The sequence below is a fragment of the Schistocerca americana genome, chromosome 1 (genome assembly GCF_021461395.2).
Source record: "Schistocerca americana isolate TAMUIC-IGC-003095 chromosome 1, iqSchAmer2.1, whole genome shotgun sequence".
In the NCBI taxonomy this organism is placed as follows: Eukaryota; Metazoa; Arthropoda; class Insecta; order Orthoptera; family Acrididae; genus Schistocerca; species Schistocerca americana.
The window spans coordinates 465,275,167-465,292,704 of NC_060119.1; the positions used below are offsets into that span (position 1 = coordinate 465,275,167).

The following is a 17,538-nucleotide window of genomic DNA, read 5'->3' on the forward strand; positions in this document are numbered from 1 at the left end:
GTAATCTATGGAATCACATATTTTAAATGTTGTTTATATGGGAGATGATTTCGGGTAGTGACAGATCATGCTGCATTGAAGTGGTTGTCCGGGTTGAAGGAATTGTCCACTAGACTTGCTAGATGGGCTGTGAGGCTCAGTGAATTCGACTACGAGGTGGTGCACAAGCCTGGGAAGAAGCACAATAATGCAGATGCACTAAGTAGGAAGGTGGCAAAAGTTGAAGTCATAGGTTATGACCTAGCAGTATGGCAAGAATTACAGGACACGGACAACGATTGTAAATTGTATTGGACACAGCCACAATTTAATATGTACGACAGCCTTCTGTGTAGGGAAACGAAGTTAGGATCAAGGGTAGTAGTGCCAGTGAAGTTTAGGGATGAGGTTTTAAAGGAAGCACATGATCACGTGTTACCTGGTCATGGAGGGTGTACAGCGACGAATAGGAGAGTGATGAGAGGTAGGAAAGTAGATGTGGATCAGTATGTCAAGAATTTTATACCATGCGCACAGAGAGCAGATATGAGCCGGAAACAGATACAGCTACAACAATTGCCGGAAATGACGTGTCCATTCTCTATGCTGGGGATCGATGTCTTAGGACCTTTCAGGCGAACACCATCGTGGAACAGATTTGTTCTGACAATAACAGACAATTTTTTGAGGTATGTGGAGATGGTGGCTACGCCAGATCAACAGGCAGCAATGGCCATGTAAGCGTTAGTAAACAACTGGTTTTTTAAGTTTGGTGTACCGGAGACAACAATTGCTGACCAAGGGACCAACTTCATGTCGGATTTAATGAAGGAACTGTGTGAATTGTTGAACGTAAAGAAGTTGAGGGCGAGTGTGTTGCATTCACAGGCCAACGGAAGGACAGAACGGGTACACAGAACAATCAGGAAGATGCTGAGTTTTCATATGGATTCTCATCACCATCAGTGGGAAGAGTATATGAAGCATTTTGTACGCGCGTACAACGTGAAAGTCCATACAAATACCAGTTTGTCTCCATATGAGGTAGTGTCCGGGCGAAAAATGCCGTCACTGTTTGATTTGGTGAGGCTACAGAAAGGAAGGACCAGTGAATCTGTACGTCAATTCGCAAAGACAATTCGGAATGGTTGGAAATGGGTACAAAAGGCGAATACAAAGGCTTTGGAAAGGCAGGAAGATGCAGTAAAGCGGAAAGGAAGTTCACCACAGTACAGAGTGGGGCAATGGGTAATGCGTCCAGCCCCTAAATGCAAAAAGGGAAAACAAAACGAAGTAGTTCCTCACGAGGTATCAAGGGCTATACCAAGTTTTTGAAACCACATCCCCAGTTAATGTTAAGCTTCAGCTGGCAACTAGAACAACGATGGTACACATTGGGCGGTTATGGCCATTTAAGGATTGCCCGGATGTGATTCCAGGTGTGTCACAGTAAGGAAAGAGGAAGAAAGAGAGAGTGAAGAGAGGTGCTAAGCACAGAGAAAACCAGGAAGATAGAGTACAGCATGATGTACCGTATGCTTTGTGATCCAGAAAGTAGTAGAGTATTTATATCTTATTCTGTTTTTGTGTCATGTATCATTGGGTTTGCATACAGTAATTAGGCATTCTATTTTCATATGTTGTACGTATTTTCGAATACAGCCAGCTGCGGACAGCAGTCCTGTTGAAGAGGGAGGAAGGGTGATGGTGATCCCTGTCCTCATGTCACTGAAAGTGGGAGCATTGGCGGTGATTCATCTCTTCATTATCGGGGTGTACGCCTTATGGGTGCAGCACCTGCATGGGTGTGAGCTGTACTCAAGGCAGGAAGATGTGGTGGTGTCAAGTCACCAGTGGGCATTAAGGTTGGTATGGAACATAAGGGAAATGTGGAATGAAGTAAGGGGGCTTGAGGAAGTGTTCGAAGAGCTTAGGCAATGTGCAGAGGGATAGGGAATGCTGAAGGAAGTTGTAGGGGAGTATAAGAAATTGCATGAGGCTTGTAAGACGCTACGGAAGCAGGTAGGATGAATGGAGGAAGTGGTGCCACGAGTAAGACGCAAGACGGAAATGAGGATGGCTGAATGCAGGGGGAAAAAATTTTAAAAACAGTTTTCAGAACCGCAGACGAAAGCAATATAAAAGAACTGAACAACATGGTGAAGGCGGTGTGGCAACTCGCAGAGGAGAGAAGGGAACAGACGCTTGGCATGCAACTCAGATAGGGACATTGGAAGGGGAAGTCCTGAATAACACACGGTTGCTCCGCACATTAACAGTGCAGGTAGTGGAATATGTTAAGGCATCGGAAGGCATAATAAATCTTAACCTGGGAACCCTACAGGATCATCTAGAAGTGCTAGATAGTAGGGTGGTGTTAACCAGACTTTTGCAAGGTGTAGTTGACAGTGTGTGGGATGTGCAGGGAGTAATATCGAATCTGCAAGAAGCGCTGCATCACGCACTGCAAGGACAGATAAGTACCGATTTGTTACCACCGGACCAATATTTACGCGAGTTGCACAAGGTGCAGAAGGAATTACAGTCAGGGTAATATTTAATAATGGAGCCCAGTGAGCAAAATTTGCCATTTTTCTACCATGTCGCAACAATAAGGGTAACAACCAACTGAGCACGAGTGTATATTTTGTTCTAATTCCTGGTTATGGGGAATAACGCGAGGTTTCAGTGTTACCCGGTCCACCCATACCCAGTGAAGTGGGGAGCGTTGACCAAGTTTGTGGAAGTGAAAACTAAAGAGGTATTGCTGATATCGGCAACTAGAAACCAGTACGCTGAGATGGCAAGGGAGGAATTATGAAGCTGCCACAGAGGGAAGGTAACAATATGTCCAGCCAGGGTGGTAAGTACCAATCCGGACACATGCACGGTGCAGTTATTTTTAGCCAGGGGGCAAGGAATAGACTGTCCAAGAGACATCGTGGAATCAAAATTGAGCTTGCAAAGGGTCGGGATGCATTGGATCTTCTCCACCTATGAGAATTTGGTAGTAGTATCAAGTTGTTTCGAGCGGGGAGTATTTGCAGAAGCTAAACATGTAGAGCTCGAGGGAAGCGGGATTTTAATCACCGTAACTAAGAGTAACATAATAGCACCAAACTTCCACCTGCCAGTATCAATTTCAGGAGTCACGCAATTGAATGTTAGCAGCCACAACTGTACTGGCCAGAAGCCACTTTAGAATTTTGCCAAGGCAGAATTTGATCTTGTTAAATCAAACTCTGGTGACAGGTCTGTTGAGATCCATAAACCAGTTCATTTTAGAGCAAGAGGGGCGCATATCAGTCAAACAGCTTGTGCAACATGTCGCTCAGTATAGGGGAAAGGCAATGGCAAACAACGATCATTTTGGGCACCTCTGTGCCAAGTGTCATCACAGCCTTAACTTTGTTATGTGTTGTTTTCTTTCTGATCAGGCGGAGAGCTAATCCCAAGAGGGAACCAAGGATAGTCCAGGCCCCAGTGGATTGGATACCGAGAGCGTGAGACGAGTAGGTAAGTGGTTGATCGAGCAGTGGTCATCCAGTATGGAATTTTTATGCTTTGTTTCATGCCATGGTTTTAAGGGACACTAGACCACATTTAGGGTTTCTAATAGTAAGGAAATATGCCGTAGGTGCTGACCCAAAAAAAGTTAAGAGCTAGTTAGGGGTCGACCCAGAAACGGGGTCTTTCCGAAGAGGGGAATAATGTAGCGGCACCACCGTTTAGGATAGGGAAAGTTAGTTTTGTGCAATATTCTGAGCACAAGTTACAGCCAGGTGCGGGCAAGACAGCAGTGAGTTACGCATACCAACAGTTGCGAAGTAGAGTAGAGGCCACAGGACTGTCAAATTGCTGAAAGAGTATACGTAGCAGTTTTGCATGTCGCAAATCACAGGCAGAAGGGGCCTACTGGAGTGTGTTATGAGTAAGCATCGCAAAGTGGCACGTATGGCAAAACAGAGGTGCACAGCCGTGTATAAATAGGTGTAGGTTTCCAACAAGATTCATTCAAGTGTGGCAGCTCTCCTGGACGGCGGGGCATGTCACACCATAAGTTACACGCAGCAGCAGATGGAGCACCAGCGTTCCAGTCCATGGTGGGTCGCCGGTTTGACCCCTCTGAGGCCGACACGGAGTCCGTAGCCAGCCAGCGGCGGGCCACTCCACGGCTCACTACCACGGGCAGTCTTCCTGGCTTCCAACACACGCCAGAGGCATCCAGAGGTGAGAGCCGCAGATTCAGACTCCTGATTGTGGGCGCTTGTTGTTGCCGTGACCTTAGCCATGCCGGCGAGAAGCTGGCAGCTGACCACCCAGGGCTCACACCAAGCAGCACTGAGTCGGCAGGGACGCAGACTGCCGAGTCAACTGCCGACATCCTGACAATGCCGCAACTCCACTGCTGTACAAGGGCGACACACAGCAGTACATGCACGGGTCGCTGAGGCAGCCATCCCGCGCCAGGCTGTTTCGCAGACAATGACGTGGTGTCCTCAGCATCGCGGGACCCAGTGACGCAGATTGAGAGGAGCGGGGGCACTGTAGTTGGAAACAATAAATCGCTTGGACGAGTGTTAATACAGTGCCTTCCACCTCTTCCTACTACATTTGGTGTTGCTGTTACATTTGGTGGCAGAAGCTGCCACTACAATAGTTTTTTTAGCAAAATCAGAATGAAAATAGCACATTTTTGACGTTTTACAAAATCTTCAATTTTGCGCTTAATTCATTCAGCACTGGAAAATGCTAAGCAAACGATACATTATATTTGAAAACCTTGCATTGTTATTTTACTACAAGCCAAGTTTCACATTCGTTATAGCATTAGTTCCAGGAGATGCAAGAATGCAATCTTCAAAATTTGTTCGGTGGTCATTTTTTGGTCAATTTTACCCACAGTTTTCTGGTTCAATATGGCTTGTAAAATTGTTTTAATTATTATTCATGAGATAACACAAAGTTGAACAAGGTGGCCAAATTTGATTTCTTTACAAAAACTATTGTCCTAGATATTACAGTTCAAAGTCGCCAAAAATTCATGGTAGCTCTGTGTGAGTTGTAATCAGTCCAGAAGTATTCAGCACACAGCAGGTTGGGCAGCGCGGGCTGCTCTGGTCCCGGCGGCGGCTTGAAGATAGGAACATGCTACAATCTGCTAAGTATCTCTTACACAGCGATCATGAGGATATGATTAGAATAAATAAAGCACACACAGAGACATTAAAACAATCATTCTTCTCGTGCTCCATACGTGAATGCAACGGGCAGAAACTAATAACTGGCACAGTTAGATGTACCCTCTGCCATGCACCTCATGGAGGTTCACAGAGTATAGATGTAGGAGCTCTCCTGCATAGGTAAGCTCCTTCGTTCGAGTCCTGATCTGGCACACAATTTTAATCTGTTTATTTCTTTCTACAGCAGCAAATTAACAACTTTAATACAGAATGAATGTCACATTTTGAAGCAGTCAATCTAATGAATAAAGACAATTAATCCTACTCACTCAACTCCATTCTGAAACCGTGTGCTCAGTTTCATTAATGACAGCAATGTATACTGCTTTGTTACAATTGTGTTTTGCGTCGACCACAATAACTTCTGATAAACTGCAATCACTTCATCTTCAGTTACCTGAAAAATATATAAATTAGAGAGACTTACAAACTTCCATGAAGAATTCCTACAGTTTCATTTTCATACCAAAGTTGAAAACAGCATTCAGTTATTTTTCATTACATTAAGTCAACAAAAACAGGAACAAACAAATAGGAACAAACTGGCTACTGTATATCAATAGGAGTAGAGTACTGAATGAACCAAAAGAGTACAGAACAAAACATTCATCTAGACATTCCGAAATCAGAATGCGTCAAATTGATTCTATGAAGGACATAATGAATTGTGTCACCTTTGAGAAATTTTGAAAGGTGCATGAAACTCAGAACTGCTATGTAATGTACTGTCCTTGGATGTCCACACAGAACCATTGAACTCAACTTTGCAAAATACTATATAAATCACCATCAACCAATTATTGAACTCACAACTCAGTATATTACACAGAAAAGAACATTTAAGGCTGGATACTTATGCATAGTCTCATTATCAGTCTGTGTTAAGAATTCTTAGCTGTCATCCTCAGCTGAGTATATGGTTGAAAGTGGCATCAAATATCACTGACATGTCATCCAATTCCTGTACTGCAGGAGTGTTCAACTTTTTAACTTATCTAACCCACATCAGAAGAAAACGAGTATTTTGGGCTGCACATAATGTAACACTATCAAAAATTGCTGTGAGGGAAAAAGACAATGGTTGGAGGCCTACAGTTAGCACATTTAAGTAATTTAGAATTTATGATTCTTCAATTGGAATAAGCATGCTGGACTTACATATGCTGCAGCAGAAATTGCATACAAAAGTGAAACGGTTTCTCGAAAGCCTGTTATAGAGAAATTAGTGTTCACATGTGGTTCTTATTTCTGACAATGGATATGACATCAAATTAAACTCGTTATAACAAAATTACAATACTGTTACATAGCAAAAATTGGCAGTAATTGCAATGTACATGAATATTCCTAAGTTTTACTGACTTGTAGTGATCATAACTACAGTGGAAAAGGTTCTTTATCACAACTGTACAGAAATAAAATAACACAGAATTTCCTTGTATTTCCATACACTAATTTTATTATATGTCTTTAAGTCTATAGTTTCACAGTAGCAACTGAAGTAGCCATTAAGATAACAGACTAGCATGTCGGACTGGTCAGCAGATTACTGGAAATACTCTGGGGGTTCAAGTAAAGTGTAAATGGACGATATTCTTCTTCTTCTTCTTATTTTTGTTGTTGTTTACCAATTGTGCGATAGTTGCTCACTTCTTGGGTCGCACTGATATTTACTTTCGGCCACATGCGTCCTACATGTTCGAGATCCCTGTTACAATAAATGAAATGGTAGTTTCAGTTATGAATGGTCACTCAATGACATCTCTCCTGCATTCAATAGTGTCAATGTCTAGTGAATTTGCAGGCAGGACATAATTGGAATCTAGCATTCGCTGCATTTTGGGCTAGTGATTATTGAACAACTAACTTACTTGAAAATAATGGATACAGTAAGCGAAGAATTCATATAAGGGACACACAATAATTGACTTTATATAATGGAAAGGCAGATTATTTTTACCTAGGAACTCGTACAGACTGTTTCAGGGTCCAATCAAGATATTTGAATGTCATTTGCAACTGTGAATGACTGTTATTTAATACATACTGCAGTTGTCAGTTGTGGAATCTCTATTTACAACAACATGGATGGATAGTGGACTTCTATAAACAAATATCTTTGGCAGCACTGTAACTGCAATCAGTATCACCACAGAAATCAGCTGCTTCTGGTTTCTACATCAAGTAAGTCTTCAGTGTAGGAAGAATGGACATGCATGTGTTAGTGACTCAGTTATGGAGGTGTGTACAAGCCTTGTACCACTCATAAATCTTTCAGACCTCAAATGTCCTTTATATGACCGAACTATGCCCACTGCTACCACCAAATGGTAAGCAATGCTCTGTCAGGGCCGTGTACGCACGTCAATGGGAAAGAATAGCATAATCTAAACTATGATAACCAACAATAACTTTGCAGCACTTACGGACTCACCTTCACAGTATTTTCTTCTGTGGTGGGAGGACCATAAAGCAATTGATCACCGTATTCCCCTATACACCACGTTGCTACCTGAATAAGTGGTTGTCTATCTTGTGTGTCACGTTCTAGTGCTCGCCACACCTGTTCCACCATGTAGCCCTGCTGAGATGTTGACTCCGATATCAGTTGGATGGTACAAGAGACAACATCATCACGGACATAATTACCTGCCTGAAAAGAGAGATTTAAAGAAAATGTTCCCATTAATAAATTTATACCAATTAAGAAATTGTGAAAGATGTTCTTCATGGTCCAAAAGACAATACAGGTTGATTTCACCTCAACTCAAAGAAAGTTTAACCACCATTATGCTTTACTACTACAATGGTCTCACGCGAAGAAAGGTAAGTGTCCATCTATCAGTCTTCTCCTCCTTTTTGTTGTTTCACAGCAGATATACTGAAGACTCAAGTTTCTACCTTCCCACTTCTGTAAGAAACTTAACTTCCTTCAGTGGCTGATTGTGCTGCTCTTTCTGAGTACATTGTAGCAAAATATACCTTTTCTGTCAATTTTAGGTTTTTCAAGAATGAAGGACATTAGCATCACAACTTAACAGACATATCTCAGTGTCAAATCACTGTTGCATTTCAATGCAACAACACGGGAAAGTAAAAAACTGAAAACCAACAATAAAAATGGATATTTTTTTTCCTGCAATAGGCAAGTCATTAATAATCAATAAAATTCAATGTACACACCCTCATGGTTTCATTACTATAAGGGACAGTCAAATGAAGACAAGACAGATGGAAAACAGTATGTAAGGGCCATGAATACAATACAGCCCCACTTTTACATTCTCGGAATTAATGTTTTCCCACCGTTTGCAACATTTTTTTTATCGGTCCCATCAAATTTCCTATGCCCACAATGTTAATTTGCACCCGATTTTGCGTCAACATATTTATAATTTCCCGTGATTTACACATTACAAAAAAATGTTTGTGGAGAAAAAACGATGTTGGTATGATGTTGGTCATCCAGTAGTGTTTACTAATATTACGTGGTTCTTGACACCAGGGCACTGTACTCAGCGTATTTGAACTGGTGGATTTGTAATAGTTGGAACAATTCGTCTCGTATCTCCTGCCGCTACCAAGCTCTACTTGGCATGGTGGCTGATTGTAGTAACTAGGTTAGTTCGAATGAAGATATCATGACCAATCACAACCATCTCCAAACTGTTTCTACTGTGTAAACGCAATTTTGTGTTTGTTGTGATCAAGACACCTTAGTCGAACCACATTTAGCGTGTTTCAGCGTATGGCCACTTGGAGCGCTAGTTGACATCTTCATTCACTTTGCGTTGCTAAAATGTTTTTAGTTTAAGCACAGTGCCAGTTACATAATTTATTCATGTTGAGCAAAATGTGTTTTGAGAATTTTTTCTCATTGTCAAGTGCAGTATTTTTTGTTACACAAAGATATGATGATATGTGAGTGACAGTTTTGTGTTAATGTGTGTGTGTGTGTGTGTGTGTGTGTGTGTGTGTGGATTTCTACAAAACTGATGAGGCACAGTACGTGATAACCTCAACAAGACAACTACAGTGCAAGATATGCAGAATAACAAATATTCAATCACCACACAAAATACATACGTACATATTTGCACTTGACAACGAGAAAAATTCTTGAAACACATCATGCTAAGCATGAAAAAATATGTAACTAGTGCAATATTTCATTATTTAAATAATGAATGACAGCTGCAGGCTTCCAAAAACATCGATTATGACATATGAAATTGAGTGAAATGTTCCTACTTCCCAGACATTTATCAGTTCCAGTTACATCAGCAGTTTTTATTAGATAATAAGCCTTCATTAGATAATAAGCAAGTCCCCGACACATCTTTTGATGCCTGTTATATACATATATCACACATAAAGTGCAAGGGGGTGTCCTCGATTAACTTTTACAGCTTAAAACGTTATTTCTCACATTTTACATTTTCCTGCATTTCACACAATTTTTTTCGAAGCCCCATGAAAAGTGCAAAAGTGGGGTTTCACTGTATCTTTTTTCAAGGCTCCAAAAATATGGAGACGGCGTGGCGAGAGACTGAGACTGTATGGAGTATGTGTAAGGGCTTCCCAGCCGAACTTCTGCAGTGTAGTCGAAACAACTTTGGCAGCATGTGGGTGGACGTTTAATTGGCAGATTTTTTTCCAATTAAACTGCAGAAGTTCCGCTAACAAGCCCTTACACATTCTCCACACAGTGCTGACAACACCCTGATGATATATACATATGTTTGGAGCACTGGAGAAAGACATTCATGACCTTCAATTTGCTTCGGATGAAGAGGTGCGTGCCTGGGTACAATCATAGTTTCATAGGGAACTGCAAACATTTTTCCATGGAGGAACTGACCGTCTGGTTTCACAATGAGATACATATATTCACAGTTATGGCGACTACTTATTTTTCCAGCTGACTCGTTTTCATCTGACTGCTCCAGTATAATGAGAAAACAAAGAATGAAACTTCTGAAAGTGCAAAATGATTTACTTAAACTATGAAATATTTGCACATTAACAATATTTGATATGCAAAAGAAACACATACTTACAAGATGCTGAAATTTGTACTGAAGGATTTTTATACACACAAATTAACTATAAATTAAAAATATCCTCCTACCTCCTATTTCTGAAGGAAGGACAGAAGGTTTGCAGATATGCTCATCCAAATCCAGTGTCACATGAAGCCCTGACCTTGAGCACAGTGGTAAATTTTTGCCAACAGTAGTAATAGGGAAGCTCTGATTATTTCCTACCTCTAAATGAATCAACTTCTTGAGTGATCTCTAATACTGTTTCACAATAAGGGAAATGCCTGGATGGAGCAATATGTAAAATAAGGGAAAGGCACTCGCCTATAGTGGACTGATGTATGGTGGACAAAAACAAACAGAAAATAGCATTCACACTAGTTTTCATGCTCTAGCTCTTTCTCTAGAAATACCACATACATTCACACATCACAATCACAGACACCTAAACGCACATTCCTAAGGCAATGGAAAGATTAATTCAATTAATCTTGCCTGGCTACAGGAGTGTGCGCCTGCGTGTCTGTGGGGTTGTGTGTGTCGAGATGTGTGCTACTGTTAATATTGCATCAGTTATTTGGTACGCTATCTACACCTGTGTCAAGGGCAGGAGATGCAAAGAAGCTTTCCTGCAGCCTGTGACCGTTTCTGATAATATACTTAATGCTGTCACAGCAAAAAAATAAGCATTTGCTGAACAATGAGTGTTTAATCACTTAATTTGTGACATCTTTACTATGCGCCTGCTGCTTCTGTTTGACTAATTCAAAATAATACTACTTACTTTTTAACGGCTGTTGCTGGTGGTTCACTGTACTATAAAATTGTACCCTCACAAACACACGACACAGTTCTCACTTTGCGGTGGTTATGTATTATTAGACTGTTATGTCGTATTTTCTTCAATAGTGTAATCTAAATCTGTTGTTTTATTTGCTCTGAATTTGCTTCAAACTGTTGTAATACCTTAAGGCATCAACTATTAAATGTTCTTAGTCCATGAAACCCTTAGCATTTTGTAAGATAACTCAACTCCAGATGACACGACAATTCTTGTTCACTTTAATAGAGCCACAAGTCTGTTTTTAGTTCAGTACACCATCCAAGTGCCAATGCAGAATCCAACAGTTAAAATTATGTTAATAGTAAAACTGACTTGTAAAATTCCTCCAATAGAATTCAGAAACAGAACTCCCACTTATTTTAAAATACAATAGAAAGAGTTCCATTAGTGGCACAAGCTTTTAAAATGAATGTAAAAAAACCAGACAGCTTCAACTTGTTTAGAAAAGACACAACAACTGAAGAAACTCTAATGATATGTAGCAGCTGTACTAACCGCAACAAGCACTTTGAGCAAAGTATCCAGGTGCCACCGTTTGTTTGGTGCAAATCTCTCAGCTGAAAGTACTATGCTCGATGAACAGTGTGCCTTGAATTCTGGATCTGCTTTCTCCAAGAAAATTAACAGTTCTTTCATCATAGTTCGTATATTATTTGCATTCACTAGGGCAAAGCTCAATTCCAGTGCCCGTCGTCTAATCGACACATCTGGATCCTAAAACAGAGTAAAATGAATATTTTTTTCAAAATAGTTCTACATTTGTGATTGTAAATTTACACAAAATAATAACAACTAGAGATAAACATGATTTATCACTTGACGAAAATGTGGCGCTATCAGTAAGATAACGATGACACAGATGCTGACAATAATGAAAATGGGTATTTGCATACTTAAAATCACAGTAAGCTTTCCGTACACTCACAAAAAATGATAAAATGCCAGAAGCTTCTACACGAATAAATATAAAATGTTGATAACTATGGAACAAACAGCATTAAGTTGTAGCAATGCAGACTTTGCTGGCATATACTACTGATGAAAAGCTCTCAGGTTCCAGATGGGTGGCAGCGTTACATAAATCCTTTAACATTCAGGCAGGTGAGAGGAGACGACGACCAAGACAAGGTCATGGAAGAAAATTAAAAAGAATCCTCGAAATGGTTTTGGAAGCCAATCCTACTGGGCTTACCAAAAACAACCTTTACATACCAGCCTCATATTTGCGGGTGACCTCACAACACTTACAGATGATGAGGAGACTGCTGTCAAATGGCTCAAGATTCATAAAGAATCTGCAGAAAAAGTAGAGTTAGAATTCTCATTCGAGAAACTGAAATCTTATGTTCAAGGACAGAAATTGCTAGCCTGAAAACAATATATTGTAAAATCAAAAGGGTCTCAAATTTTAAATACCTCTGAGAAGTCACTGAACTACAGGCCACAACAAAATCGCCTCCAAAAAAGTAAAAAAAAAGCATTAGGCTTAGTCAAAAATCTCTACAACAAAAAATCCATGTCAAGACGGATAAAAATTTCTCACTACAACAAAGTTGTAAAGCCAACAGTCCTCTATGAAAGCAAAACACTGACACTTAACTGGAAACATAAACTTGAAAAAATAAAAAACACATTACGAAAATTTGAGGAACAGGACATATGCAACAAGATTACAGGCTACAATCAATCAAAATAACAGAACAGTTTTCAAACATCAAACCTGGCATTAAGAAAAGGTGAACAAAATTCTTTGGTAATCTCAACATACTCTTCCAGAAAAGCGGCTGACAAAAAGGATAACAGATTACGTAACATCACTAAAAATTCAACACCTTGGCTGAACGAAATTCAAAAGGACCTCAAAAACGCAAGCATACGACAGACCGACATTTTAGAAAGAGGGACCTCCAAACACAAAACAGACGAATGGGAAGTTACATCAGAGCAATCAAAACAACAATAATAATAATACAGACCAAAGTGGTCAGAAGAATGTAAATAAGGTTCTTGGAGAGAACAAAAGCCTACTGGAACAACAGAAATTACCTAAGGAGAAGCTGACTGAGTTATTTGCATAACATCTTTCATTTATCAGAAGAATTCGATTTCGATGACGATGCTGTTGATAACGATGACAATGATAATAATAGTAATAGTAATAATAATAATAATAATAATAATAATTTCATGTGGCTCAATGGCCTGGTGCAAGTCTTTCTACTGGACATCACTTTGGTGACTTGGGTGTCTCTAGCCTAGCCCAGTTATCCAACTGGACAAAGGAGACGTGAAGTCTGTTTAAGGTGGAATCTGTACAAAATGTTTCTGATGATGTGTCACATCACTGAGAGGCAAAGGGCTGGTTAAAACCAACACTGAAATATCCATTGTCCGACTGAGATTCGATCCCGTGGCCTCTTGCTATCCAGGCACACGCTTCCTCACTAGGTCACCAGGCCCGACATGGATGTAAATAGTTCTTCTAAAGCTTCTGATGAATGAGTTTGTATCAAAAGATGTGTCACACCTGGCAATATCTCTAGTCTGTACTGACTTAGAAGCTGAAATTTTTTTACACTTCCATGGGATCATGGACTAGTATTTGGCATATATTTCAACTTGATAATACCTCAATCTGTTCTTGAGAAAAAAAAGAATCTTTACATTTGAACAGACAGATAAACTGACAACAAAGCAATCCTATAAAGGTTCCTATTTTACTGACTGGACTATGGAATCTGAAAGATTTAACACAGTTCTGATTTAAAAATTTTATCAAACACAATTTATGGGTTTACCATGATCTGTCAGGTAGTGCTGTGCATATTTTAGCAGTGGAAGATGTAAATGAGATCATTTCAATTCAGATCTCTGAGAAGCAATAAATCTTGGATATATAAAGCTATTTCTGGGTATTAAAACCATCTCCATCAACTTCAGTACTATCAAATTTAGCTGTTTTTAAGATAGGTTTCCACAAACTTGTTAAATGATTCAAGTAAGCCTATTTCTGTAAAATTTTAGTATAGTATATTGAACACACAATACTGATAGAGGTTAAACAAAAGAAAGACAAAAGTATTAAGGAACAAAGAAATGAGATTAGTGATACATATAACATAAAAATTGGGAGCTATGGTGCAAATGAAGATAAGAAATTCTTCAACCTCAGCAGCAAAATAACATGATGGACAAAGCAAAAAAGATGTAACAAGTAGATTAGCTCAGGCAATGGGCAAATTCCTCACCAAAAAAAATTTACTAATATTAAACATAGGCATTAATTCGTATCAACTAGAAGAAGGAACAGGATGGTGGGACAGATGTTAAGACATCAGGCAATAATTTCCATGGTACTAGAGGGAGCTGTAGAGGGGAAAAACTGCAAGGAAAGATCGTAACACATGAAAAATAACTGAGGATATTGAGTATGAGTGTTGCTTTGTGTTAACCGAACAGAGAAAAATCACGGTAGGCCACATCAAACCGATCCAAACTAATCATAAACTGATTAAAATAAAAAGGAGGAGGGGGCAGTAGTCTTTTGAGTGTGTAAATACCTCCGTCAAGGAGTGATATTCATATTATTAGACAAGTAGACCTACCAACGAAATAACAGAACTAGAAAAAACAGACTAATAATGAAGACTTCTCCCATGGATCTCGTGTTAATTTATTGTATTATTTGATGATCCTTATGATCAATAGTGTATTTGATGATGCTACCCAAAGCAAATGCCAATATAAAAATATCTGCTTTTGTATATATAAAAAAAGTGCTGTGACACAACCTCTGCCAACTACTGTAGGAGAGATCTGACGAAAGTTTACTCAAATAATGAATGTCTATGCACTTTTAACAATTCAGTAGTTTTCAACACCTCAATGGGAATATGGCAAATTACAAGAATGACCATCAGTCAATTATGACATCAGGAAGGACAGAAATGTGAATTACTATTCACAAAAGCTTTCATTTTCTTAGCATCTAATTTACTAATTCAAGGTTTTTGTTGATTGTGTTATGCCATTTGTAACATACACTGTCATCTAAATGTGGAAGATGTAAGCAAGAAGCAGTACCAATGGAAGTAAACAGCTGGTAAAACCACATCAACACTTTAAAAGATTCTTGTTAAAAAAAAGGAATCTGAGTTTCATCTAGCACTCAGTATACTTATGCAACAAACTAAATCTCCCCCATCAAACATTAACACAAATGAATTTCTTTAAGAGGGTGCTTGAAATTATGTGACCTTTACCCCTTCCAGCCAATACTGATATTGTGGGCTGGCACATCAATCCAAATATGTGCCAATTTTATTATTAATCTGTAACCTACATAAATTACTGTGTTAAGAGCCCCCAAGTCACCAGCTGTAGTAATGGCACAATTCTTTGGCCACCAGCCCCTCAAGTACCGAGTATTAAAAAGTCGGTAGCTTTCTGAACACTTTCTATTGACTACCCTCGGCAACCCCAAAGTTTTGACACTGTAAATCACCTGACGAAGTGGTGGTGTGTTGCCTGTGAGGAGTTGATTAACAGATTAATAACAGTAATTGTTCTGTAATATTGCATTATCCAGTAAGAGACACAGTCATAAATCTTTACTAAAAGTTCAGAATGACATTTTTCTTCTACTTTGTATTTATATGTCTTTAATTTAATTTCATATTTATTGCTACAGTTGTGTACCGCATTTTAAGATGACCTCTATAATGCACATCCACAAATCCATGTTGCTTTCATCTGAAATTTATACTGCAGCATGTGATTGGCTTGAGGCGCGCGCACACACGCGCACACACGCGCACACACACACACACACCTGTGAGTTGTCAGCACTGGAAGGTAAACATGTAAATATTCCCCTTATCATGTCTCCTCATCTCCCAATGACAAGCCTACCTGCTCCTACACTCAGCTTGAGCCTTGAAGTGACCAGCCAGCTTTTTGTACACCTACTGTAAGCTTTCCTGCATATTTTTGATTTGTGAAGGGGTCAGATGCAGACAACAACTGCAAGTGTTAAGTACTTATTCTTTACCAGTTTTGGACACATGTGTTATCCCTCAGAATCTATTAAATGTTAACACCCGTTACAAATGGAAATTTATATTCGAAACTGGTACAGAACAAAAATTTACTATTCACAACTGTAAGCTCTGCCCGACACCTTCATCAAATATTCATTGTTGTGCAGCCGCAGACAATTATCAGCCGAGTTTATGATATTAAAATCCACCAATGTAGGCAATGTGAATTTTAAACTACCACAAGCTGATTTGACAACAATTAGATTTTGAAGGATGTATTCATGGCTGTAGAGTCTTGGTGCACACCGTTTTCACAACAATTAGATTTTTAGTGATGTAATCACGGAAGTCAAGGTTAGGCACTGACTGGAATAATAAAGGGTCAACGATGAGATTTATCACTGGCATAACTTCACCAAATGACTGTCCCCACACGTCCAAATGCAAAAAATGGAATTAAGTGCTGCTGATTAATTTTCAATAAATAAAAGAAAGAATACAGTTTGTGTATCTAAGTCCAGTCCACCTTATCCCTGTGAAGGTACAGTTCACCTGTTGTGCATAGTTTTATAATGTTCACGTCACTTGACATGTGCACATGAAAGGTCCAGGAAAGGAAGAGACTCATTAGTAACTATACCATTTTGAGTCAGTATAAACACACATCTGGGATCAGTGTATTTTGTCCCTCAAGTTGATTTCACAGTACTTTTATGCGACGTCTGGAGTTGTATAAGTAAAAAAATTATGTGACATCATTTAAATGTCCTCTTTATTCTAATGTCACAAGTCTCAAACTTCTAAACTGACAGAAAACTGATGAGCCCTTTCCCTTTCATTTTCATTAGCCTTCACACACAGTGGCATGTAAGAAAGCTACAGATTTGTTCGCGAATCTGGATTTTTATTCATTAGAATTCTAACGGAAACTTAAGTACGGAAACAAAACTGTTAATTACTGTGGCTTGCAACTAATTACTTTTTTTCACTATTGCTCATTGCATCTTTAATATGACTGGAAGGGAGCTGGGGTGTTGGTAGGTCAAGGTTCAACATGTTCAGGTGGCACAGGGAAGGTAGGGAAAATAATATGTGAAAATATATGGAAGTGAGCCCACCACATGCATTCTGCATTAACATTTTTTTATTTATTTTTCTTCTTGATCTTATTGATTTTCACACTGATTTTAGTTCATTGTTGCCTTTTGGTATTGGTCTTAGTCCCTAACGTTTCATCTTTTTTCCCCCCCACGCTTCATCCATAACATCCTTTTTGATTTTTCCCATGTATTTTTGCATAGTTTTTATCCTTCACCATCGATACTCGTTGCTTCCATCAGTGCCAATACAGAAAAGTTTCTGTATCCCTAGCCAGAACACAGTTCCACATA

At 39.3% G+C, this 17,538-nt stretch overlaps 1 protein-coding gene across 4 annotated transcripts in view; it reads right to left on the minus strand.

The window, feature by feature from the left end:
- The window catches only part of LOC124603490 (AP-1 complex subunit gamma-1), a 184,668-nt gene that overhangs the window by 42,149 nt on the left and 124,981 nt on the right, over nucleotides 1-17,538 (minus strand). For all 4 annotated transcript variants that reach the window (XM_047136400.1, XM_047136399.1, XM_047136402.1 and 1 more), the window contains 3 exons: nucleotides 11,604-11,822; nucleotides 7,657-7,875; nucleotides 5,492-5,619 (listed from right to left, as the gene is read on the minus strand). In XM_047136400.1, the coding sequence (XP_046992356.1) occupies nucleotides 5,492-5,619; nucleotides 7,657-7,875; nucleotides 11,604-11,822 (566 nt within the window). The remainder of the gene's footprint in view (nucleotides 1-5,491; nucleotides 5,620-7,656; nucleotides 7,876-11,603; nucleotides 11,823-17,538) is intronic.